Raw genomic sequence first — 25,539 nt, forward strand, 5'->3', positions numbered from 1 at the left:
GGTCAGAAGCTGAGGTAAAATACAGGATGTGGTTGCAAGGAAGGTGTTGTCCTGCTAGGTCAGGAGAGAACAAATGCTTTTCTGTGGGAGTAACTGTTCCTTCTTCCCTCCCAGGCACCAATGGCCTCATTAGCTGTGGTGCTGCTCGTTATCTCCACATGTGGCTGGGCTTTGCTGCTGGAGCTCTCTGCTGCTGCCTGAGCCCCGTGGAGCCCCAGCTGATGCTCACCAGCACCTTCAAGGGGATGCTTTACACCTGCTGACCTGTCCTTCCAGCACACTGCTGCTGAACAGTGAGCTCAGATGTCTCACAGAGCTGTGATGAGACTGATCACCTGCAGGGAATGGGGAAGGGCTGTGGTTCCATCTGTGCAGCTGCAGCTTCAGCTTCCAGGTCCCATCCCAGGCTGACCATCTGCAGCCTGCACACAGAGGGAGGCTGGCAAACTGAAAATGGTGGAGGCAGAGGCTGGTGTCTGAGTCTTGCTACTGAGTGCTGCTCTAAACACCTGAGATTACAGCAAGGGCCTCCTGAGGACAGTATTGAGTCTGCTGTGTCACCTGACAGGAGACAGGCTCACTGCAGGGCAGGTGTCCCCTGACTGAGCATCATAACTAAGCTGGTCCCTCTGGCTGAATTAGCAGCTCATCCCTTTGATACCCTTTGAGAGCCCTGAGCCTTCTCATTCAGTGCAAGGAAAGGTTTATTCCAGTTGTGTCATCCTCTCTGGTTGGTAAATTCAACTTTAAAGGAAATTGCAGATTTGGGGCCTCTAGATCTGCTCCTTGAGCACACACCTCATCTGTAGGGGGCCCAGGAGCACTTCCCAGCTTTGGGATGAGCTGGATGCACTGTGCTGCCCAGAGCCCCTCTCCTATCCATGGGACCAGGAGCTGGCAGGGAGCAGCTGGGTGTGCTGGGATCGTTCCTGCTGAGTTCCCATCAGAGTTCATCAAAGAAGCAGTGGCAGCACTTTGTAATTTGCATTTTCACACATTTATTCACAACCAGTTCTCCATGGGGAGCTTTCTGTGGCAAAGCAACCCAGTGCATATAGAGGGATAAACATGCATGCCACAGCTGCTCAGCTGAACCAGTGTGTTTCCTGCTTTATCTCCACATCCTGGAGCTGCCAACTGGCAGGTGGCACGGCCAGAGATTGGCACAGAATTCCCCTGCAAGGGGCTGAATGTCTCATCCCTGTCCTGCTGGGTAGCAGAGCTCAGACTGAAAGCACAGGGCTGGAAACAGGGGCTCTGCAGGAAGAGCTGTGTCAGGGGTGCACCACACACTGAGGGTCTCACCTCATTTTAGGGGGTGCTGCTGGCATGGAAAAGCTGTGAGGATGCCTTGATGCAGAGCCCTAGGGGGACAGTGCTCAGAGCCAGAGACCAAATGTTCAGCAGCCCTGCTCCCTCTTTGGAGATTTGCACTGGCTCACCAGGCAGCTCCAAGCCCTCATTGAAATGCTTTGTGCCCGAGTTTTCTTCTTGGCACACAGCAGAGTGCTGCTCTGCTTACACTGTGAGAGTTTAAACAGATCTTGCTGACATCTGAAATACTTTTCATTTTTGCTGAAAGGTATTTTGGAAGGAAAAGAAAAAAATAATATCATCTCTTCCATAGGAGGGAAGGAAAGGAAGGGCTGAGCCTGGAGATGGTGGTAAATGGAGCTGCAGCCAGCTGGGGCTGCCACTGGTGGGCTTCCCCAGGGCTCAGTAGTGGGGCCAGTTCTGTTTAATGTCTTTATTGATTATCTGGAGGAGGGGACCGAGGGCATCCTCAGCTGAATTCACAGATGACACCAAGTTGGGTAGAAATGTTGATCTGCTGGAGGGTAGGAAGGCTCTGCAGAAGGGTTTGGGCAGGCTGGATTTGATCGTCCAAGGACAATTGTTTGAAGTCCAACAAGTGCCAAGTTCTGCACCTGTATCACAACAACCCCAAACACGACTCCAGGCTTGGGGAAGAGCAGCTGGACAGCTGCTGAGTGGAAAAGGCCAGTGGCATCCTGGCTTGTATATGTGGCCAGCAGGAGTGGGTTGTAAAGCACTGAACAGGACACCCAGGGCAGTGGTTGAGTCACCATGCCTGGAATTATGGAAAAGAGGTGCAGCTGTGGCTCTCAGGGATGTGGTTTAGTGGTGGGCTTGGCAGTGCTGGGTTAATGTTTGGACTCAATGACCTCAAAGGTCCTTCCCAACTGAAACAATTTTATGACTCTTTAAGATACTACATTGAGAAGGGAAAAATGAGTGGTGAGAAGAGAGCAGGTGGTGGCCTTTGTGCAGGTTAATGGGAAGGTTATGAGGTCCTGCACCTGTGCCTGGGGTGCAGATAGGACTGGGTCCAGCATTTGCAGTGTCGGATTGTAATGCTCAGCACAGTGTCCAATCCCACCTTTCTTCCTCAGGGAACTGGTTTTATCTGGGGCTTTTGGTGGTTGATCAGAGACACCAATACCTTCCAGTGTCCTCACACTCTTGGTCCAACTGGAATAGATCACTTGAAAAAATCACCAATTTACTTCTTGCAATGTCTTGTAAAATTAGTAAAGAGCATGAAAGGTATATCTATTCCATGTGAATTTGGGTTGTTTTCATATTAGGAGCATTGCTTATGTGTGCTGCTCTGAGACTCACAGAGACAATCAGCAGAGGAAGGCAAAGTTACCATTGTTCATTTAGAAGGGTGAGGACTTTTAAGGTGTTTTTTTAAATATGTCTCATTTTTTTAACTGTTAACTCTTTCAAAAACTCATCCAAGTCTGAATTCCTGAGGGGACAGATAATTGAGAGGACTTGACTTATCAGCTAAATCTCATCAGTTTACTTCTACCAGCCTCTTGCAACATGAAGGACAAATGAACACCCATGTTTCTCCTTCCTTAAAGGAATGAACCACACTGCCCAATGTGAATGGCACCTGATCCTGTCCCTCAGGCACAGCTTGAGGGCTCTGATCCATATTCCAACACCTCCAAACAACCCAGATACTCAGACTCTGAAGTGCTTCACGCTCATGTCCAAGAGAACTCTTTATTATGTTTACATAGAGCATGAGCAATGTGGAAAACACTGGAAATTCTGCATCAGTGGCTTGGTTTCTGGACAGCATTGGAGATGGTGATGCAGCTGCTCCCGTCGTGGCTGTATCAGGAGGTGAGTGTGCCACGAGGAGCCAACGCTCTGCGCCTCCGACTGGGGAGCTCCCACCTCTGGCACATTCCCTGCTCGCTCCTCTGTGCCACAGTTAGGTGCTCAGCTGTCAGCTTTTCCTCAATTTCACTTGGAACTTGCAGTTGTAGTACCTTGGAACTTGTAATTTTAGTACAAAAGCACAGTTTTTGAAACCAATCCTACTAATCCACAAGACCATTCCCACTCCCTCTCCTCCCCCCCTCCTCCCCATCCCGTCCCAACTCATCCCATCCCCCATGCTCCCACCAACACATGCCTCCTTCCCCTCCCTCTCACCCCGGTCACACAGCAAATGTCCTGATGCTGCAGTTCCAAGCCATGTGTCCGCCCCAGCCTATGTGATCCAATGGTCTCTGACCAGGTCCCTTTGTTCAGACGTTCATACAAAACACACAATAGGAAAAAAACAAAACAAAAGGAGCCAGACACAAGAGGGAGACACACTGCCGGGCTCCAGCTCTGGCCTCTGAGCCCTTCCACTAAGCTCCACAGCACTAGGCTCTTGGGGCACCTCCTTTACACTCAAGGCTGCAGGTCCCAAGGTTTCCAAGGTGCATAGGAAAAGGAAGAAAGGAAGTAAACTACAAGCCTGTTTCTGTTTTAGGTTCCCCCCAGCCCCTTTCCCTCAACCCAATGGCTGCTGGAGGATATTCTTGACTCCGACAGGTCTTTTCCCGTCTTCCAGTGAGACCCTGCCTGGGGACCAGGTTCACTGTAAGTCACCGGTTCCTCTCTGGAACGTGGGCAATGGGTTTGGCAGCGAGGGGAGGGAGCGGAACACGCCGTGGGGGGACGACAGGCTTTTGTCTCACAGCAGGTGGGGGGGAAGATGTCAGGGAAGGCGAGAGAAAAGAGCCAAGGGAAGCCGGTCAAGCTGGCCCTCTGCTTGATGTTTGTACTCAGAAACTTCTCCTTGGGGTTGCTTCAGCGTGCCAGCGCCGGCCCGTTGTTCAGTCACCTCTCGCAGCCCTGCTGAGAAAGAGCACGTGGCGGGGCGCTTCCGGCTGCTTCATCCTCTGGCTGGCTGCCCTCGTGCCCGCCGGCGATCTCAGAGTCGCAGTCAAGCGCCTCATAGATGGTCGGCAGCGTGGTCTGCTGGCTGAGGCGCTTGCGCAGGCCCACCAGCAGCGGCTGCGGCATGGAGGACACGTCCACGTTGTTGCCGAGGTCCACCCAGGCCAGGCAAGGGAACTTGTTCATGTCCTTCATGGTGTCAGTCAGCTCCTTCATGGTGGCCCGCGTGAGGCGGTTGCCGTTGAGGGACAGGTGGGTGAGCTTGGGCAGCGCGCCGAGGAAGGGCAGCAGCAGGCGCACCATGTCGTCGTTGAGCTCCGTGAAGCTCAGGTCCACCGAGGTGAGGCGGTCGCCGTGGTTCTGCAGGTAGTAGGCCATGCGGTGCACGTCCCGCATGCTCAGGGGGATCCCTGACAAATCCATGGAGTCCTGGCTCACCTTCTTCTGCAGGCTGGTCTTCAGGCTGGTGGTGGGGAAGGGGAGACGTGGAGAGAGATCATTAAAGTTTAAGCATCATTAAGGGGAGCACTCTCAGCCAAGTGAGACAGCGTTTGGGACAGGGAAAACTCATCAACAACACGGGCTAGAATGTTAAGGAAAGGGTTAACAGAGCTCAGTGGGGAAACAAGCATTTGCACCATACCTCAGGGCAGGCTGTTCTGGGGATGGGGAGATGGTGGGGAAAGGGAGACATCAAGAGAGACCATTAAGGTTTAAGAAAAACGCTCCCATCCATCCCAGCCAAGTGAGAGAGCATTTGGGACAGGGAGAACTCATCAACAACACGGGCTAGAACGTTAAGGAAAGGGTTAACAGAGCTCACTGGGGAAACAAGCATTTGCACCATACCTCAGGGCAGACTGTTCTGGGGCTTTGCTGTGTATTTTCAGCACTTACACATAAACTTTGCCAGAACTGGCTCAACACAGGTTGCTAAAGCGTCTCCCACTAGCAGATGTCAAAGGGTTTGTCTGTATGTGCCCATACAGGCGCTCATGCATAGAAAGCAAAAATAACCAAGGCAAGCAAACTTTCCAAAAGCGCTGGTTTACTCTGTGTGGGGGCTGTTTGTGAGCTGCCTCTCCAGGTGAATGCCAAGGTCTGTGCTGCAGAGGAGAGCCGTGTTAAATGTCTGAGAAATGGATGTTTCATCAGGAAAACAATAGATAGGCAAACTGCACTCCAGGAATGGATTCACTGCGTGTCCCTTTAAAAGCCTTCACAAGCAGCACTTAGTCAGTAAGCAGCACCAGTGGCTGCCTATCTGGGTCTCTGTGGTCAGCAGATCATCTGGGATCTGCTGCAGCTATGAAGAGGCAGGGAGGGCATAAGGGTGCTAAGAGATAACTTCAGCCATTTCTTTTCTTGTCTGCATGGCCAAGGGAGGGAGGAGGAGGTAGGAAAGCTGTGTTGTGAGGCTGCTGGGGATGCAAAGGAAATGGGGTGTGGAGTTTAATGATGGACTGTGGGTTTGTAAAAGTGCTGTGAGAAGTGGGAACTGTGGGGCTACAGGAGCTGCTGGGGGATGTGTTGCAAAATTGAGTAGAAACATGTGTTGGTGTTACACAGGAGAACCTAATCCCTTACCTAAATTGTGTTAATCTTGCTGCTCTTTCTGACACATCTTGCCTTAAGGACATAGTAGGACCCTCCCCAGTCATGTGCTCAGGGGGTCTTGTAAGTGCCTTATTGAGTTTGGGAGGATCAGGGTGGGTTACGCATTAACCACCACTTCCAAGGTCCCCACTGTTCCTATCTGGCTCTCTGTAGTGTCCTGCACACCTGTGGCACAGCCAGTCCCTGAAAGCAATGGGGACATGGGGACATGCAATTCCCTCGGAGGAGGCTGCAGCACCGCAGGAGCTCCCGTGGCAGGTGAGAATGTCCCTCCAAGCCTCAGCATGGCCAGGCTCTGCTGGAGCTGTGCAGAGGATGTGGCACTGCCTCTGCAGCTTTGCTTTACATATACAGCTCATGGCATCCTAGAAAATTCAGCCCTTAATAATCCCCTATAAGCATGTGTTGACATAAGTCAGTAAATGGGCACCAGTGCAGGCCACAGCCCTTTGTGGACATGTTCAACACTGGCACAAACCTGCAGCTGCACCTTCTTGTAGGAGCATGAGGCAGAAAGGTCTCATGGCCTGTCCTGTCAATTCTTAAGCCCACAGATTCCTGCCCTGGGTTTAGCAGTACTTTGCTCAGGCTACTTCTATGTGTCCCTGTATTTCCCATGGGAATTCACTGTGTCCTTGTATTTCCCATGGGAATTCACTGTGCAAGGCTGAAACCATACCTGCAAGCATGCATTTGGAATAATGAGCTCTCATGGCAGAGAGCTAATAACAGCACGAATTAACTTCTATTCAGACCTGAAGTATTGTAAGTAAAATGTATTACTTACTAAATATTTACACATCAGATGACCCACACCACACCTCAGTGGATCACAGGAGGGGCACGGGGAGCAGTGCTTGTCTGTCCTGTCAAATAGCAGGGACTGATGTGCTGGGAAATATAATTGGTCTGAGCACACAAGAGGGCCTTGAAGATGGTACTTGATATCCCTCCACTATCTGGGCCCAGAGATGGGACTGTGAAGAATTAATTAATCCAGCACATTGCTTGTAGCAGCAGTGCAGTTCTTTTGCCTGCTGCAGCAGCAGGTGTGAACTGTGCATGCTGTGGTCGGGGTGGCACTGAGCAAGTCTCCCTTTTCCTGCTAACCCAAGACATGCTTGAGATCAGCCCAGGCTTCTGGGAGCTGTATTTCTTCAACTCTCTTGAAAAGCAACGTGTGTGTTTTGGTGTAGTTTGTCACCAATCACTGGCAGTGGTGTAGCACAGTCTACCACAAAAGAGGGTTCATCTTGTCTGAAATTTATCAGGGATCAGCCTCGAAGTTGGAAACATCTCAGGTTTCCCCTAGCACAACAAGAGTTATCCATGCTAGGTGTTTGATCTGGAGTCCTTGTTCTAGCAGAACAGAGCATCCAATGCTCAGTGCAGGTGTGCATTCATGTGGATCAAGTGAAGCAGGGAGGAATGAAATGGAGTGTGAACCTGAGTGCACAGGGTACCTGTCCCCTGTATCCACAAGGGGCTGGTACAGGAGATACAGCTGCCTTCTCTGGCCTGCAGGGGTTTGGAATAAGGCTTTCTTGGGAGTGTGGGGAATACAGGACAAACAAGCATAGAAACAAGCCTGTAACTACTTCAGTGCCTGTGTTGTACAAACACAGCCTGTGGCTCCTGGAAATTCTCTTCCCCAGTCAAACCACGGCAGATCTGGGTGGGGAACACAGAAAGGAGACACGAGCACAGGGGCACATTTCCCAGCCCTGACCCTTGTCTGTGCCTGTGCAAAGCCTCCTCAGACCTTCCCATTGTGAAGCTGCGGGCAGGAGGCTGGTTTGGAGCGGGGATGGGAGCCAGGCTGGAGTGGGGACCACTGGAGGGCACGTCTGAGCCGGCACCGCTCGCTGCGCCCTCGGCATCCAGGTGCCGATCGTCCTGCGGTTCCTTAACAGGGGACAGGTCTGAGAGGCTCTCGGGGTCCCCTCCGGAGCGACTTGGCTCCGAGTGCAGACAGGGATGACTGAACTGAAGGGAAATGTCTGAATGACAAAAGCAACGTGCTCGTCTGTCTGTGCCCGCTGAGCCTCCCCTCCCTCCCCTCCTGTGGCTGCCGTGAGCAGACTGCAGTAATAAGGCACGGATCGTGCTCTCGCCACAACAGGTACCTTCTGCTGTCCTCCCAGCGCCGAGCCAATACCCCAAGGAGGCTTTAATCAAGCAGACAAATTATCTTCCCATAATTGATTCTCCAGACCGGACTGCTCCTGGCTGAATGCGCTCAAACCCTCCTGTCCTGTGCCAGAGCCCGCCCTCCCTTCTTTGCTGGCTTGTTTTTCTTTCCTTTCCTGTGTTTTTGCTGCTTCCTTTTGCCCTCATTGCTGTACCTGCCAGGGTGACTCTGGGCCTCCTGTCTCAGGACCGGGGGCTCCCTCCTGTGTTTGAGCTGTTCTCTTGCCTATAAAAATGCCTCTTGTGGGGATGTGTTTGTAGGAGCCTCATCCTGGTGGACACAGCCCTGTGCTGCAGCCAGGCCCTCAGCTCTCTGGTAAGTGCTGAAGCATGAGATGCAACACCCCACGCATGCTGTGACCCCTGGCAGCCTCCTCCTCGCCTCCCTGGTGTTTCTGTGCTGCTCCATGAGGCAAAATTAAACCCCAGGTCTAGGGCAAGGCATAGAACAGCTACCCAGTCTCTCTATTGCTTTAGAGGAAAATGGGTCTGCAGTCAGAAATGGGTCAAGGAGATGTGGGTAGATGCTTTACTCTGAGTTATCTGACACTTGGTATTTTTTGGGGGTTTCTTTTTGGAGGTCTGTTAAGCTCCATTTCTTGGGGGGAGAGGGGCATGATACACAGGGCACCAAGCTCTCAGTCACTCGTGCAGCAGCTGAGAAAATACTAGGTTTATTTCCAGGGAAATGGGTCATGTATTATCCTCTAATTTCTGCACTTGAAACAGGCTTTAAGATTGCTTCAGCTGCAGAGGGCTTTTTTCCTTTTGTGTGAGATACAACAGCTACTTAGCAACGTGGCTCTGGATGCCTGTGGGACTCGTGGACAGAGGCTGCAGAGCACTGGGGGCTGGATTAACCCACTGCTGCTGCAACTGGTGCTCAGGGCACGTTTGTAATTGTGAGGATTTGCATCTGACAAGGATCTGGACCCTGGGTGCAGGGCAGCAGACTGTGTTTGTATTATCTGCAGCAAGCCTGGAGAGGAAACAACCCCCCACTCCCTCAAATGCTGGAGAAATGGCTTGCAAGTGAGAAATTCTTGGAAACTTTGAGCAAGAAACAAGGAAAATCAGCAGCCCAGCCCTAGTGCCTGCCTGGGGATCCAGCATCCAGTGAGGAATGGGGCTGGCCCAGAGTCCTGTCCATAAAGGATCAGCACCCTGCTGAGGGATGGGAGCTCTTTAGGTGCATGTCCTTGCTTCTCATGTGGAAGGTTTTACTTTGCATTGTTCCCAACTCCCTTCTTGGGGTCTGGCCTTTCTTCTATGGACAAGGAGGGAGTTTTCCTCCCACCCTCACTGCCACTTATCCCTTCCCTGGGTGCCAGCTCTACTCTTCAGCAGTAGTTAATATTCTCCTCATTACCAGCATTCCCTAGGCTGCACTTTGAGCCTGGCTATGGGAGACACACCCTGGATCAGTCCACACAGAGCAGGGGGCTGAGAGATCTGTGGGTGTCTGGAAAAAAAAGTCCTCTCAATGAGAAATGTGGGCTGGGAAAGAGGTGAAACCATCCTGTGCCTCCCCAGGCTTTATTTTGGGACTAAAATCTTCCTCTTTCCACTAACACCCAGCCAGTGTTCCAGCCTCCTGGATGTCAGCTAGCATGAGCAAATACAGAGCTGTCTTGAAATGGGACAATTAGGGGACCTGAAATTAATTGCTGGCTGTTTGTCTCCAGGACCTGTCCCAAGAGAATTAACCCTCAGGCCATCTTCCAGGTCCTTCTTCAAGTCCATGAAGCTGCAGGCTCAGCATGTTTGGTTTTTTATTAGCACTGAATCCCATCAGTTTCTTGCTCATCAGCTAAATTCTTTGGTGGCAGTACCAAAGGGGTGCAGTGGCTCTGAGTGATGCCCTGTTGGGACTTGTAGCAGTCACAGTGGTGTCTGGCCTCTTGTTAGCTGTGTGGGGTTTGGGGAGCTTGTTCAGCCCAAGAATGTTGAATTTCCTGGAGTCTCAGCTCATTTCCTTGTCTCCATGCTATGGAGAAAGGCTGGGAAGGGACAGCAAGAGACAGAATTTTGCTAATGAGGGGTGCTCACCAATTCATGCCTATTTCTCTGGAGAACTACCAGCTTTCTACCACTCTGCCTTTTATTTTTACATTAAATTTGTCTCCAAATATAAAACTTTGCTGATGCCAGAAATTCCCATTAGTGGATATCCCCTCTGTCATTAACAGGCACTGCCAGCAGTGGCTAATTAGCCATGAGTCAGGTATCTCTCAGCTGCTCTTTCTTGCACAGAACCTCAGGCATGTCTGGATGGCATCCCTGCTTTGAGCAGTGATTTAGGGGATGGATTCTGAGCTTTTTAATTGCCTGCTTAGCATAATCTGCTTGCTTTGCTTCCCCAGTGGCACAGGGTGCTGCTGTGCAGGGTTGGCTTTAGCTGCCTCTAATGCAACATGAAAAAGGAAAGGAGAAGCCTCAAAAGTACTGACCTAGAGTAACCCAGCCCCAGCTGATCCTGGCCCTGCTGGGAGGATGGAGGCAATGCACAAATAGGTCACTTCTTGAGAACTCCCTCAGTCACATCTCCATCCTTGTGCCCAAGCTGTGGAGAGGAGGCAAAGGCAGCCTTTCTCCTGTCTCCCTCCCTCTGCAGCTGGGGTGGGACATGGAAATCTGGAAATCAGCAGTTGTTGATGCAGCTGAGTGCCTCTCTCCTCCTGCCTCTGCTGTCACTTTGTCCTTGAAGGTGTGTTCAAGAGAGCTGTGAGCCCTTGGCCTTCCTCCTGCTGCTGCTTGATCTGTCCAAGGCCTCACGTTGTTTCCTTTCATTATTTAGGCCTCTCCTAGCAAAGCAGGGAATGCCTCCTTGCTGTAAATATCATGTATTGACCCATGTCCTTGTCAGACCTTCAACTGGGTACGAGTCACAGAGGCACAAGGTCTCTGCTGATTGTTTTTAACTACTCCCTTCCACCCAGCCTCTGTTATTTCACTCACTGTCTGCCCACCACAGTGTCCTGCTTCTCTTGGCCTTTTTACTCTGGCAGGGCAGTGTCAGGCTCCTGGGTGACCCTTTCTGCACCTCCAACAGCTTCCCAAATATATAGGAACCCCCAAATGTATGCTGTATGCTCCTCAGGGCAGTGTTTGGGATGCTCTGCACTGTAAGGTGAGGGCACAATTCCTGCCATGTCTGTCCACCTGACATCTCTGTGAGCAGCAGCTCCTTGGGAACAGTGTGTGGGGCAGTTCCTGTGCTCCCATATGATGTTTTCCATGTGGCTTCAGTTAACTGACTTGGCTTCCTCTCACTGGAGCAGGAATGATGGTGCCTGTTTACCCTGTTGCATAAGGGTGACACGAAGCTGTAGTTAATATTCTCCTCATGCCATGTGAAGGCTGGGATCTCATCTGCCAGAACTGTCAGCCTCAGTGCTGAGTGATGTTTTCAAGGAAAAAAAAAAAGATGTGAAGCCCTTTAGAGCTGTTTCCTTGAAGTCCTCCAGACACAAGTGCTTTCACTGCATTTTAAAAATGCACCTAATGCTGCAATGTCTGGCCAATGCACATCAATAACAGAAAGGGAGCAATGAGCCCAGAAGGGATACTGGATTAGCCATGATGGAATTCACTCAGATGAGCAAAGCAAAGCTGTGGTGAGATTTGTGAAAAGGAAAGGCCATATACATGTGGTGTGGGAGTTAACTCCATACACACAACTGCCTTTGCTCTTCCAGAACCAGCCACTGTGTGAAAAATCTGGGGTTTTTTGTCACAATTATAAAGCTGTGTCTGCTGCCTGCTTTGTGCAGTCAGGTTTGATCCTGTGCACTCAGGAAAGGAAGGGTTACACTGAAGGAGCCAGCTCTGGGGATGATGCAAGTGGAAGATACATTAAGGTTCCCTGACTCTGCCTTGCCAAGACAGTTCAGTTGTAATCTGGTACTCCTAATCACAGTACCAGACTGAGATCCAGCTCTCCAGACAAAGGCAGTCTTCACCTGATACCCTTCTCCCTCTCTGCTCTGAACTGCAGCCCAAAAAACAATACACCCTCTGGGTCCCACCCTGTTCTGGCAGCAGATGGTGACAGTTTTCTTGAATTCAGCATGGCAAGAGGCCCCAAGAATTCTGAAAACAAGAATTAATAACATCTGAAAGTTCTGCATCTGTCAAAATGCCACAGAAGTGGCACTGATAGCCCAAAAGGTTTATGTCTGTATAAAGGAGCATTTCTTAATCCATTACTCTTTACACACTAAACATCAATTTAATGAGAAAGTGAAGCTGGAGTTATACAACACTCCAGGATGTATTCTGCTTGTTAAGTGGGAGTGATCTATACAACTGTAAAATGGTGCTAAAACCAAATTCCCTCTAGGATATAAAGGACTGAAAATTGTGTAGTAGTTATGCTAGTCCCTGCAAAAAAAAAAAAAAAAAAAAAAAAAAAAAGCAGCAGAAATCTTATCCTCCACATTTTGAGCTTTCAATTTAAAAAACCCCAGAGTAAATCTGCAAGAGCTTATCCTCCTAGTTGGGTTAGGCAGCCAACCCCAGCAGGGCAGAGCCAGTGGGGTGCAGGCTGCTGGCTGCAGACAGGATTTTGCAAAGGAGCCCCTTCTTTTCAGTGTGGCAATCTTAGTCTGAGTATCACCAGGGCAGCTGAAATAATCTCTTTGGGTGACTGCGCAACTGGGGACTGCAACCCTTCCTTGTACAAGGCACACAGCCACTCCAGGGAGCACACAGGCATGGGTGCAGAGGGCAGGTTGCCTCCCAGCTCCACCTTCAGGAGTTTGGTCAAGCACAGGAACCAGACAGAGCCTGGGCTGGATGTCTCCTGCTCCCTCCAGCTGCTGTTGGACCCACAATGAGCTTTCTCCTTCCACATTTCTGTGTGGGCTCTGCCTGTGCACTGAAACAGCAGAAATGTCTCTGATCCTTTCTGCTTTACCAGCCCGTGGGTGGCTCAGGTGTGCACCTGCTGGATGTGGGTCCCCCTGAGAGCAGCTGGGGATGCAGCTGCTGAGAGTTTGTTTGTGACCCACTGGTTTGGCAGTGGGGACAAACAACTGGTGCACAATCTGACTCCAGTATTGCAGCACCACAGCTCCATAACAGCCCAAATGTAATTAAAACCTGGCAGATGCTCCAAGCTCTCTGTATGGCTGAGCTTGCTGATTATCTCCTGGACCCATCTAACATGCTGCAGAAAGTAGAAATTGCATTTCAGAGAGCAAGGGAGTCGGGCATCAGCTCTGTGAAAGCCAGATGCCAACGCCCAGGAGGCTGCAAAAGCAAGAGGAGAATTTGGTTTCTGAATGTGGTCTCCATGCACAGATCCTCCCTGCTGCCCTTAACCCCCATTAGATTTTAGAAATTCCTTCAAAGTATTTCTGCTACACCCATGCTCTTTGCAGGACCCAAAGAGCAGGAAGGGTGCAAGCCAAGGGCACGGGGTTTGAGACAGACCCTGTAGTAAAATACTCCCACTAGCAGACAGAGGGAAGTGCAGAATGTAAAAACAGCCTGCCTGAACAAACTTATGCCTTGGTATCTCCAAAAGAAGCAGCTATTTCTTGCCTGCCTGCTGCTGGCAACACCCATTTTTCTTGCAGCGGCCTCAGATGCCAACTCTGCAGGCGTCTTCTGCTGCAAACTGCAAAACATTTCATCTCCACACTTAAAAGAGAAAGCTGTGCTGTTAAATATTTCATCAAAATTAATTTGTGCCTTATGTAACACATTGCAACTGGGTGTGGTAGCCAGGCAGGGCAGCCCATTGCAGACCCATTGCACATTGCCCTGCTGCCCTCTCCCTGCTTGTGCTCACAGGTGTTCTGTACCTGGCCAATACCTGGGGCCTGACCCCTCTGTGTGGGGTGCTCATGGACCCAGAGCTCTTCCTCTGGCCACAAACCTCCTCTCTGTTGTTGCTAGGGATGGGTTTGCAGCACTTTGCACGCTGTGCAATCACAGGGAACACTTCCAGTTTGACCCTTCATCCTCAAGGCCAGCTGGAGAAGAGGTTTGCCTGCAAGGAGGAGTTTGGAGATCTGAACTTCTTCTCTTTAAGCTTGGGATGAGGTCAGAACTGCCATCTCTATCCTGCATCTCCAGTATTATGCAGGATCCTGCAGGGAAAATGTCATTGAGTGGGTCTGGAAAAGGGCTCACTCAGCTCTGAGAGCTCAGTCCTGTTCTGAGCTGTGCTTGGCACCTGCAAAGCAGCACAAACAGTCCAGCCCATGGGCACTGGGGCTGAGAGCACCGGAGTGCTCAGCTCCTGCCAAAGTGGGGCTGCAGGTGCAAGAGGAGGCAGATGGCCTGGAAATCATGGCATTAGGGATTTTATTCCTTAGGATGCACTGGGAACCTGCCTCTGAGTCAGAATGAAAGGTATGATGGAAATGTCAACTCTCATGGGGGATTTTAAGTTGCTGGCACATACATCAAAGACCAAAAGCATCAGAAAAGCCCAAGGCCATTCTCAGAGTGCTGCTGATTTTGCATTTCTTTTTATCCAATCCTGCATTTATTCCTGTGAATCTAATGGGGCTGACATGAGCTCTTTTCTCAGTCACTTCTCTGTCTTTTCTTCAGCAGTGGTGATCTGTGTCACAAGAACAGGGTTTGCTCCAAGAAAATGACAAGAGGAGGGGTGGATTTAAAAGACATGGGGATTGCTCTTTATCTGGGCAGAAAAACCAGCAAGTGTCAAGGAGAGAACAAGTGTGGGTGTCCAAATACACTTCTAGAAGTGAAAAGCAGCTGCCATCCAGTAGCTGTCAGTGACCAGCATGCTCTGAGCTGGGTTCTCTGTGCATCTGCACCATCCCAGGGTGTCAGAACCCAGGACATCCCTCTGCTGTCCAGGACCCCTGCCAGGGGGCTCAGGGACCCTGGCACAGAGCCCAAAACACCTGTGGGTTTGATTATGGTCCATGGAGCAAATTACCAACCTTAGATGGAGATTAGCAAGCCACAACAGTTTAGGTAGAATAATAGTGAAGTTATCACGGGGTGGAAAAGTAGATTTTGGGGTTTTGGTATGGGGGTTCAGGAGGCAAGATGGAGGGAACTGGGTGTGTCCAGCCTTTCTCCTTCTTCTTCTTGGCCTCCATCTCCTGCTGTGGTGTTGGCACTCACAGATTGGTTTAGAGTAGAAGCTCACTGTCTAACATAGGTGATAGGTATTGGGAAGGAATTGCAAACATTGTACATGTAGTTTTTAGTATAAAGACATAACACTGCCCTGGGGCAGGCAGAGTGCCTGGAACTGTCCTGCTGGGCAGACCTCAGCAGGGCAGGAGAAAATTTTTTATAGATAAGACACAATAAACAACCTTGAGACCGAGAAATGAAGAGCTCTGACTCCTTTTTCAAGCACTGGGCTGGGAAAAGAGGCTTTGAACAACCTTGGGGTCACTCTGACCAGCCAAAGATCCCAACACCAGGGCCCTCTGCAGGTGCTGGCAGAAAAGTGGGAGCTAAGAAGAATGGGCACCTCCCTGCCAACCACCCCAGAGGGGTTCCTGCTGAATGGGGTGATCACTGGGGGCAGTGCCTCATATGGGACACTTTTCCCATTGTCAGGGATGCTTTAAACGAGGACAAGGTGTGACGCAGAGCTGGGAGCAGCTCCCTTTGGCACATGGGGGGTTTTGCAGGCTGGCAGCCCTGGCCATGCTGCTGGGGCCAAACACCCTGCAGGCCCTGCAGGAGGGGTGTCTGTGCTGTGCACTCAGGGGGGATTGATTTCAGGGCACTTCAGAGAGGGTGAGGAGCTGTAACACCACACAGGAAGGAGCAAAACACATCCAAGAGAATCCTGCTGGGGCTGGGCTTTGGAAGAGGCTGCATGCAGCTCTGTGCACTGCTTTCAGTCCTGCCTGTCCCTGAGGAGGGCAGTGCTGGCAGGCTGGGATGGGCTGCCCAGGCACATCCCCCTCCGTGCCCACCCACACCATCCCTGTGGGCTCTCACCACACTTGGGACTTCCTGCGGGGCATCCCGTGCCGGTGCCACTTGGAGTGCGGCGTCAGGTGGTAAATCAGCTGCCTGCAGATCCTGTCTGAGGATTTCCAGGGGTCATACTCCTGAAAGCAAAGGGACAGCTCAGACTGCCTGCACCACAGAGAGCATGGGAGAAGGAGGAGGGCAGAGGAAGATGGGGAAGGAATAAAGAGGCAATGGAGAAGGGTCATGTATGTAAGGGAGCAGAGGAAGAGAAGAGGGAATGGAAGAGGAATGTTGAGAAGGCCTGAGATGCCTCTGCCATATGCCAAGCTCTCCTGGGGTGGAGGAGGAGCAGGAGTTCTGCACTGCCAGGAAGAACCCCAGCCCTGCCAGCACGTTCCTGCCCAGAGCAGGGCTGCAATTTCCCAGCCTACCCAGGAACAAGTGAAACTCAGAAGAGAAGATCATTTTCTAGGGCTGAGGCAGGGGTGACTGACAATGCTGTTTCAGGAACCCCTGTGCTGCCAACTCCTTGTGTTACAGGACAGTGCTGAATTTCTGTTAATCACCCTGCTGCTGTGCTTCCCCAGACTCTGTCTCTGGACTATCTGATACCCTGATGTGGGAAGGTCAGTCAGTGGCACCCTTGCCCCATCCCCAAGGTGCTTCTTGCTCCTCCTGCAGTAACACACTGACTCCACAGCCTCCTGTGCTCTAGCTGGGAGATGTCAGGACAGGAAACTTAGTCCATAGCCCATCTTACTTCCTTGCAGTCCACTCTGCTACAGGAGGTGTGAGTTTGGGAGCTTGCAATGCCAGCAGTTCCCTCCCGCCCCTGCACTAACTCGTCAGGAAAAGAAGGCACCCACATGGTTGCTCTGCCTTCCTGGGTTATTTTTGCACATGCTCTTTAGTGCCATGGCTTGGAACAGAACCTCTTCCTCTGCCAAAGCAGAATGGCAAATGGCAGCTGCTGAAGGCTGGGAATTCTGCCTTCCCTATTGTATTTTCCAATTGCTGACAGACACCTGCATTCCCAGCCCTCAGCCCTCCAGCCATGGGGCCACACGTGCATTTAGGGTTTGATAGGTGAACACCCAGTGAAGCTGTCAAGGAATCCTCTAATTTATTCCTTACTGTGAGCAGTTAAAGCTCTGCTCTGGGGCCAACAGCTGCTCTGTGGCTTTGCTCAGCAGGCCCTGAGGGATGCACTGCCAGCACGTGGCAGCTCCCCTGTGCCAAGGGGAGAGGGATCCCAGCCTTGTGCTCAGCTGAGCATCCCTGATCCCCACCCCAGCTTCCCTAGGAGCCCATAGGGACTGGCCCATGCCTCTGGACTCCTGTGTGCTGGCAGGGCTGCAGCTGGCACTCTGCTGTCACCTACCACAGCCAACCTGTCCAAGTGGGTGCACGTGCACAGAGGCTCCAGTAGAGCAGCAGCTGGCACAGAGCCCTGCGAGCGATTGTTGGCTCCCAGCTGAGAGTTACCCTCCTGTTCTTTCCTGTGTCCTCTCTGATTTAATTCCCACTGACAGGCTGGGAATTGCACTCAGCCTGCTTGCCTGTAATGCAGTTACAGCCGCCAGATGCTCAGCCAGGGTCGGAGAGGGGACGTGGGCTTGTTCTGGGAAGGGTGTGCTGCTGTAGGTACTGAATTTCTACAAGAACTTAATTAAATCATTAAACCTCTGCTGGCTTTGAAGGGCAACTCAGGTGCTCAACATCTTCCTTAGGAATGGGGAAAACAATTTCTTGTGTAATGGCATGTGTGTCAGTGCATCCATAAGGCATGAAACTAGAGAGGGGGGATAAGCAGGTGTATAAAAATGGCAATGTGTTATCTGGCAAACACATGGGCACTGGATTAGAGCAAGGTCCCCTCCTGCTGCCTGCCCTGAGGGGCACAGCACAGCACGGCCTTGGAGAAGGTTTGGCAGAGCAGCTGGAGATGAGGTCAGGTGAAATACGGGTAAAGAGATAGCACTGCTACCAACCAGCCCTTCCTGCAAATGCTTACATGAATTACACAGGAAAGGTTTGGGTTTTGTTTTTTTTTTCAGGCTGTGCTACAGCCTAATAATGATGATTAAACTTTGGCTAAATGTGGTTTGTCTATTGAGACATGACTGGTTAATTGTTATCAGTGAGCCTCAGGAGATGGCAGAACAAGGTTAGCAATGCCACTAATCTACACCAGGCATTCAGTGTATTCCCTGGGGCACTGCTGCTTGCTCTGAGCTCTGTGTTCTTAATATCTCTCTCTGAATAAAGAAATTCACTCTATTCCTCTCCTTATAAAGCAAACATGACACTTGCCAAGCCTAATGAGCAAATGGGTACATTGCAAATCCAAGTGTCTGTGGTGGCAAAGGGTAACAGAAATTGATGCTGGTTGTGGCAGTGGGACTGGGGCATCTGTGATGTTTGTCTGTTCTCAGCCCTGCTTTTCTGTCTCTGCTCTCCTCATCCTCTGAAGGAAACTGCTGGAGCATGCAGGGATACTGTGCACATAACACACCAGTGGCAATACATTCCTGCAGCACCATTCTCTGTGGGGAACTCTGAGACTTTATGGGGGGAAATAATGCTGGGTTGAGGTAGTTACATATGGCAAAGGGCGCAGGAAGAGAGAGGTGATTTTCCTGCAGAGATCTCTGCTCTCCTCTGCAGCTCCATGAGCTCTAATTGCTTTGAGGTCTGCCCTATCACCAAGTTTACTATGGGCATAAAAAGTCATTTCCTAATCTCTGTGCACATAGCCATCCTCTCCTCCAGCTGCATTCATGTTTTGAAGTATTTTTAACTGATTTCTACAGAAAAATGCCCCACAATCCAGATGCTGCCACTCCCAGGCACGCTGTGCCTGGCTCTGGAGGATTGAGAGAGCAGGGCTCTCTGCACCAGTGCTGTGCCACACAGCACTCACTGAGCTGGGGGAGAATTCACCTTTTTGGGACACTGCAGGTCTCTGGCAAGGCTCATCAGCAGGTCATGGGAGATGGGATCCACCAAGTTGAGGAAAGTTGCATTTTTGTAGAGCACTTCATTGAGAAATGTTCCTTCCAGTCCTAGGTCCTACAACAAAAACAGACAGTCAGGCACACAGATTTCCTCAGGGCTATATCCATGGGATGTTCTGAAAACAGGAAGTAAATCTGCTGAGGTGCCAGCTGGATGCCCAGCACAGGAAATTATCCAGCAGAGTTGGATTATCCAGCCATGTCTGACCCAGCATTACTGTGCAGCCAGAGAGCTGAATGAGATGCTGTGCTAATTTCAGCTAGTCCACCTTATTCCCACCTACCACAGGAAGGTGAGAATTCTATCATTTCCAGGCTGGCTGGAGCCTGGAGAGAATTCACTTCAGAGAAACACAGTTTTGTCAGCTCTATGTGTGAATCTGCTGAAGAAGCCAAGCAGGAAGGCTGGCTCTAAAAGCTGCTTCCCCAATCTCAGCTTTTCTGGAAGAATCAGACCTCTCTCAGGTATTTAGATGCTGCCATATGCCCTGCTGGTGGCTGGCTGAGCAGAAGTCCTGCCCACCTGTGAGAGTTTAGCTGTGCTGTGAATTTCTCAGGATGGGGTGCAATGGCAAATTTAGAGGTGGCTTCACACCACAGTCAGAGGAGCTCCTCTTCCATCTTCCACAGTGTGGGTTAGGGGAGCATCTGTGGTCCACACAACTTATCTGTGTGCACCAGGGGATGGGGCACCTTTGGAAACCTCAGCATCCTTGGGAGCAAAAAGCCTTCCCAGGGCCAAATGGATAATACTGCAAAGAACTAAGGAGAAAACAAAGAGCTAATATACTGACACAGTTATTACAATAACAAGGTACCACAGAGCTGTGAAAAACAAAAAAAGATTTTTAAAAAATGTAGGAAAGAGAGATCACATATTCCCATATGAAAAAAAATACCCTAGGAGTAGAGATGTAGAACAGAAAAACTCTCTAGTAGGTAGGGATAGTGCTGGGTTTGATTCAGTTGATAAGGAGGGCTCAGCTAAGGGAGGGAACAAGTCTTTTCCCCATTCTGTATGCAGCTGACAGGAGAAATGAATAAGCAAATGGGTGCCCCATATGTTCACACTGCTCTACTGAGTGTGTGTTCCAGGCACCACCCAGTGACTGGGAGCTAAAAAAAAAAAAAAGATGGAGTGAGAGGGGGGAAAAGCTGGATGTGTGCACATACATCACCAACAGGGGCAGAGCCATGGCTGGCAGGGGTTTGGGATCTTAACTCCAAGCACCAATCAAAGCCAGTGCCGCATCCTGCTCTGGATATGCCGGATTGAGCAGGAAGCACAATCCCAAAGAGACCCTGGCTAGAGACACAGGAAGGGAGAATAAATGAAATACTTTACCATCACTCTGTGTACACAAATGGCACCTGTAAGCGGGCAAGGAACCCAAGCAGCGGATCAGCCCTGAAGGACAGACAGCCACAGCTGGACATGGGCCAGGAGCCTGCCAAGGCATCATGCCAGTGTCTCCCTTAACCATAAGGCTTCAGGGAAATGGAGCCTCCCACAGCAAGTGTAATGTGCACAGATGAAGAAAGCTGCTGTGGGGATGGCATGGCTGGGCATGCAGCAGTGGATGTCAGAGCAGTAATTAAACTCCCCCAGTTGGAACTGTACCATTAAGATGAATCTGCATTCCCATTATAAATCCTGCCTGCAAGGGTTTTTTTTCAGTAATATAGCTGTAAATGTTCACTTCACATTGATATTCCATAAATTCTTAGCCCGGAGGCATTTTTCAGCTCATCTTACTTATTTCCCTCTCTCCCTCCCTCTCCCTCTCATTTCTTGGAAAATTTTGTACCAGCTAAAAGGTGGCTGCAGACAGCAGAATATTAAAACTCTTGCCAGTTCAGTTGGCTTAGTGCTGTTGTCTTTAAAATGACACTTTGCCATCGTCTCAGCAGAGGGAAAACAGATTATAGCAGACTTTTTGCTGGTCTAAGTCAAATGTCTCCCTGGGCTTCAGCTGAGGGATGCCCACCTAGATCAGCAGGAAAGCTGATCTGGCTCCTGCTGGTGGCATTTCTGGGGTGGATGGTGTGCAGTGGAGCTGTCCAAGTGTTCGTGTACAAAGCACACCTGCACCTGCACCTGCAGCTGTTCTCCATGCACTCCTCTGAAATGCTGGGATCTCACACCTCTGTCGGTGGATTTGCTGCCTGCCTTGCTTGCTTTTCATTATCACACCCTCTGAACGTCCCAGGAACAGTCTGCAGCCCTCAGGGGAAAACCCACTGGCAGATCCATCAGCAGGGAGCACCTGCAGGGCTGGGCAAGCAGGAGGCACACAGGGGATCCTGTGTCCTCTGCTCTGGCTGAGCTCTCTGCTCCCCTGAGCAGGCTGCAATTACAGTCCCACTGTTTCTCTGCCTTCCCTGGGGTGTTTGCACCCTGGCCCGAGGCACGGTGATGAGGTGTGGTGTAAATATCCTCCCTGTGCACTGGAGTGAACAAGGAATCTCTCTTTTTCCAGGTAACAAACAGACCCTCACCTGGGACACACTAACCCGTGACTCCCGAGAGCGTGACACTGCCAAGGTAAGGGGGGACAAATGGGGACCAAGATAAGGGGTGGATGCAGCTGTGGAGTGAGGAAAATCTGTGAGTTAGAAAAAAGCCTGATCTGAAGCTGGCATTGGATACTTGAGGAGGACTGGTGGTGATTACATGACCCCAGCCTGGGGTGTGGTACATGTTAGTGGTGCAAACCCTCCATCTCTGAAACCTCTGAGTGCTCAATGAACCAGAGGCCTTGGGGTGTTGCTGGATGGGTTCCCATCTTGCTTGGCAGAAGATGTTGTGATTACAGGATGCATGTGCCACTGTTCTGCTGTGAGCAGATGGGCAGGCAGTCACTGTTTCAACATGGCCAGGCAGAACTGGGGACCAGGAATAACATGGGGAACTGGAAAGGCAGCAGGCAACACGTGAATGTTCATGGCATGGTAATTCTCGAGCGCAGATGTGGGGAAGCCAGGTGTTTAACTGATCCTGAAAGGAGCTTAGAAATGACCCTGCATTCCATATGGCCCTGTGCCTGAGCACTCAAACCCTGCCTGTTCACAGATGGACCTTCTGGAGACCTCCCGGGTCTGTGGAAGGTTTCAGTGCTTCAGTCTCCAGGAGAGGTGCTGAGCACTACAGAAAATGGCATTCTGTGGTTCTGGCCTCTGGCATACCCTAGTAAAGTCTGGTCATGGTACATCACCACATCCATGAAGTGAGTGCCTGCCTCTCTTTCTTCACAAGCTTCTTGCAAAAATGCCTTCCCAAAACTGCCTTAAATCTTATTCAACCCTTGTCTGCCATACTGGTGCACACACAGAGGTTTGCTGCGAGTTTATCTGTCTACATGTGTGGCAAGAAGAGTGTGGTGCTGGTAACAATCTTCAAGTGAATGCTGAAGTAGCGGACAGGAGAAGCAGAGATGTAATTTTGGTCCTGTGCATTCTCACCTGTGAGTGTGTAACTTCCTGGCAGCCCAGGGCAGTGAGCACCACTGTCAGATGTGTGGTAAAACCCTGGACATGCAGAGCAGGCAGGGCTGTGCATGCAGCTCCCTGCAGCTGGTGGTGTGGGTGACCGAGCATCCAGTGAGCCAGACCCTGCTCCACTGCACTCACACCCAAAGGCCACTTGCTACTAAGGAAGAGATAATGCACATTGCCAAGATGAAGTTAGATCATCCTTATCTAATGAAGCAACACGACAAGCTACAAACCGATGGTGTTTGATGTCCCCATCAGAGGTGGGCTTTGCCCCCGGTGCCACCAGTCACAGAGCTGCCTGCAGTTTGGGGCAGCTGAGTTTGCCTGGAAAGTGATGGAAGCAGTGAGTGATGGAGGAGATGGCTCCGTTCCAGCAGCAGGGCTCTGTCCTCAGCATCAGTTTGGCACCACACTGTCTGCACACTGCCTGTGCTGTTCCTGAATGGCGGCAGACTGAGACGTGCTCCCACTGATACACTGACCCCTTTACCTCTCCTCTCAGCCTCGACTGTCCCAGAGGTGCCCTCCAAAGCCATTTTGGGGTTTCCCAGGCTGCCTGAGTGGCCATAACGGGATGTGGTGGCAGTAGGGCAGCAGTGGCTTTTTTCTGGAGGGGCATCAATCTGAGCCCACCCTCGGGCTGCCATGGAGGGGTGTGGATGGGCACAGCCCAAGCCAGGACCCCCCTTCTCCTGCACAGTCCCCCTCGCAGCTCCCCCCAGCCCCTCTCTGTGCCCCGGCAGCCGGGCCAGCTGGGAGGTGGCTGATGTCCCCTGGCACGGAGGGCACGGAGCGGGGCACGGAGCAGAGAAAGGCAGCACAAAGAGCCCCCCAAGGAAGGCTGCACACCCCGCGCCGGGCAGGGGGCTCCTGCACCGCGGCTCCCGCAGCCCCGCACGGCCCTTTGTCCCTGCCCGCATCCCGCATCCCGCATCCCGCTGTACCTTCCTGAGCAGCCGGAGGATGTGCACGGCGTGCTCCCGCTTGTGCTCCCGGATGGTGGCCTGGATCTCCCGCAGCCACCCCACCCGCCGCACGTAGGGCGCGGGCGATGCTTTCCGCAGCACCCCGGGCAGCTTCTGCGGGTGCAGCAGCAGCGACGAGAGGTGGAAGTCGCCGCGGCCGCTCTCCAGCCTGCCCGGGCACGGCTCCTCGCCGCTCTCCTCCTCCAGGCTGCTCTGCCGGCTCAGCCGGGAGCCCATGGCCGCGCTCCGCCGCGCTCGGGCCGGGCGGGCTCGGGGCTCGGGGCTGCGGGCCGGGGGAGGCGCCGCGGAAGGCGGAGGGTGCGGGCTGCCCCGCCCGGCGGCCCCGCCCCGGCTCCCCGAGCTCCCGCGGCTCCGGTGCCCCGCTCCGCACCCGCTCGGCACCCGCCTCCCCCGGCCGGGCAGCCCCGGGAGCCTCCTCCTCCTCCTCCTCCTCCTCCTGCCGGGCTGGCTCTGCCCGGAGATGCTCGCTGGGGAGGACAAAGAGAGGCGCGGGTGCTGCCGAGACTGCTCCTGCCATCCAGCTGTTCTATTCCCGGACAAACTCTTCGAGCATCGCAAAAGGTTGTCTAGATTAATAGTAGTTCAAAGCACACCATCTGCAGGGAATGCTTCTGTGGGCTGTGTTTTCTATCAGTCTGCTGTTGGACCCAGAGGAGGTGTTTTACTAATCTAGAAAGTGGCAGGAATTTTGCCCACCACCCGTCATCTGCAACTGATAGTACGATGCTGGCACTGTTCCTCACCTGCTGTGGGTAGAACTGTTTTCCTTGTGTGCATCCTTCCCTCCTCCAGCAGTGCACGGCAAGTTTAGCACATGCTTTTCCTCAGACAAAATCACTGCCATCCAACAGGATGGGAAAAAACAAAGCCTGGATCCCATCTCCAGCCACCGAGATCTTGCAGGCAGCTCAGTCATGCTCCCAGCACAACCAGTGGCTCAGCCTGCCCTACTTTTGGGAACTGGAGCCATAAGCTGGCTTCTATCAGGACTATCAGCACAGGGAGCCCAGCAGGCTGTGGGTCCTGCATGCAGAGCAGGGGGAGCTGGAATGTGAGGGCACACAGCTATAGGAACAACCTGGGGTTCCCACTGCCTTGTGCATCCATGGACAAGCATCATCCAATGCATCTGTGGAAGGATGTTGTGGCTGTTGGGCTCTCACTCGGGGGGAATGGGGATGGCCATGGCTTTTTGTGCTACAGAGCCTGCAAGGATCATTTTCCTTCTCAACCTTCCTCTGAGCCATGAATGGGGATGGAGATGTGGGTGCTTTGCATCATGACAGCCTCTTTCAGATACTCTGCTGGTGATTCCTGTCTGGCTTGAAGAGACAGAGACAAAACGGGGCTGGACTCTAAAGCAGCCTGGCTAATGCATTAATTTTGTCAGAGTGTCTGTGCAACCCTCTAACCATGGTAGGTCAGATTCTGAAGGCCCTTCTCAGAGTTTTCCTCAGCTGACCAGACAAAAGCCCTGACTGTCCATCTGCCCATTCATTTGTCCCCTCCCTGCTCTGAGCACCTGCATGAGGGAAATTAGCATCAACAGATCTTGAGATATGGCTGAGACTGACTCAAGCTAATCCCATTTGGAGGGAGTAGATGCTGAGTAAGGACTTCTGGATCTGGTCAGAGAGCTTTGAGAGAGGCTGGGTCAAGAGAAAATCACTCATATGGGGTGCAGTGCTACAGCTGCAGGATTGTCACCGGGAGCAAAGGGAAGGACAAAAAGTAAAGGTGACAAAGGAGGGGTGCACAATGGCCTCTCCCTGCTGTCTGGCAGCTGGACAGCTGCCATAAATCCATGCTTCTGAGTGCTGCTGAAAGGAGCAGCAGCAATAGAGGCTGTGGAACCAGAGCATCAGTTCATGAGCAGAATGGCTTTGTGTGGCTCACTTGTCTCACCCCTTATCTCTGAGAGTCAGGAGGAAGCACAATCTGCAGTTTACTCGTGCTGGGGTGGAACCAGGTGGGCCGTTCTGAGGCAGTGGGAGAAGCAGGGCACACAAGTGGCTCAGAGGATGGCACTGTTACCAGGATACCCCTCCTCTGCATGTGGCTTGGCAATATCCTGCCACGGAGCAAATCCTCTT

General features: G+C 51.7%; 2 protein-coding genes across 2 annotated transcripts in view; one reads left to right on the plus strand and one right to left on the minus strand.

Annotated features, from left to right (window-relative positions):
• Nucleotides 1-3,020: 3,020 nt before the first annotated feature.
• Nucleotides 3,021-23,815, minus strand: LRRC75B (leucine rich repeat containing 75B). Its single transcript, XM_064726757.1, has 4 exons — nucleotides 23,405-23,815; nucleotides 18,892-19,020; nucleotides 15,973-16,085; nucleotides 3,021-4,678 (listed from the first exon to the last, which is right to left on the minus strand). The coding sequence occupies exons 1-4, from the start codon at nucleotides 23,660-23,662 to the stop codon at nucleotides 4,156-4,158; spliced, it is 1,023 nt and encodes a 340-aa protein (XP_064582827.1). The 5' UTR covers nucleotides 23,663-23,815; the 3' UTR covers nucleotides 3,021-4,155.
• GGT1 (gamma-glutamyltransferase 1) overlaps nucleotides 8,291-25,539 on the plus strand; it is a 58,029-nt gene continuing 40,780 nt past the window's right edge. Inside the window, exons 1-2 of the mRNA XM_064726754.1 lie at nucleotides 8,291-8,338; nucleotides 21,446-21,510. The gene's annotated coding sequence lies outside the window, so the exon portion shown is untranslated. The remainder of the gene's footprint in view (nucleotides 8,339-21,445; nucleotides 21,511-25,539) is intronic.

This window comes from Zonotrichia leucophrys, chromosome 15, assembly GCF_028769735.1.
Source record: "Zonotrichia leucophrys gambelii isolate GWCS_2022_RI chromosome 15, RI_Zleu_2.0, whole genome shotgun sequence".
Lineage (NCBI taxonomy): Eukaryota > Metazoa > Chordata > Aves > Passeriformes > Passerellidae > Zonotrichia > Zonotrichia leucophrys.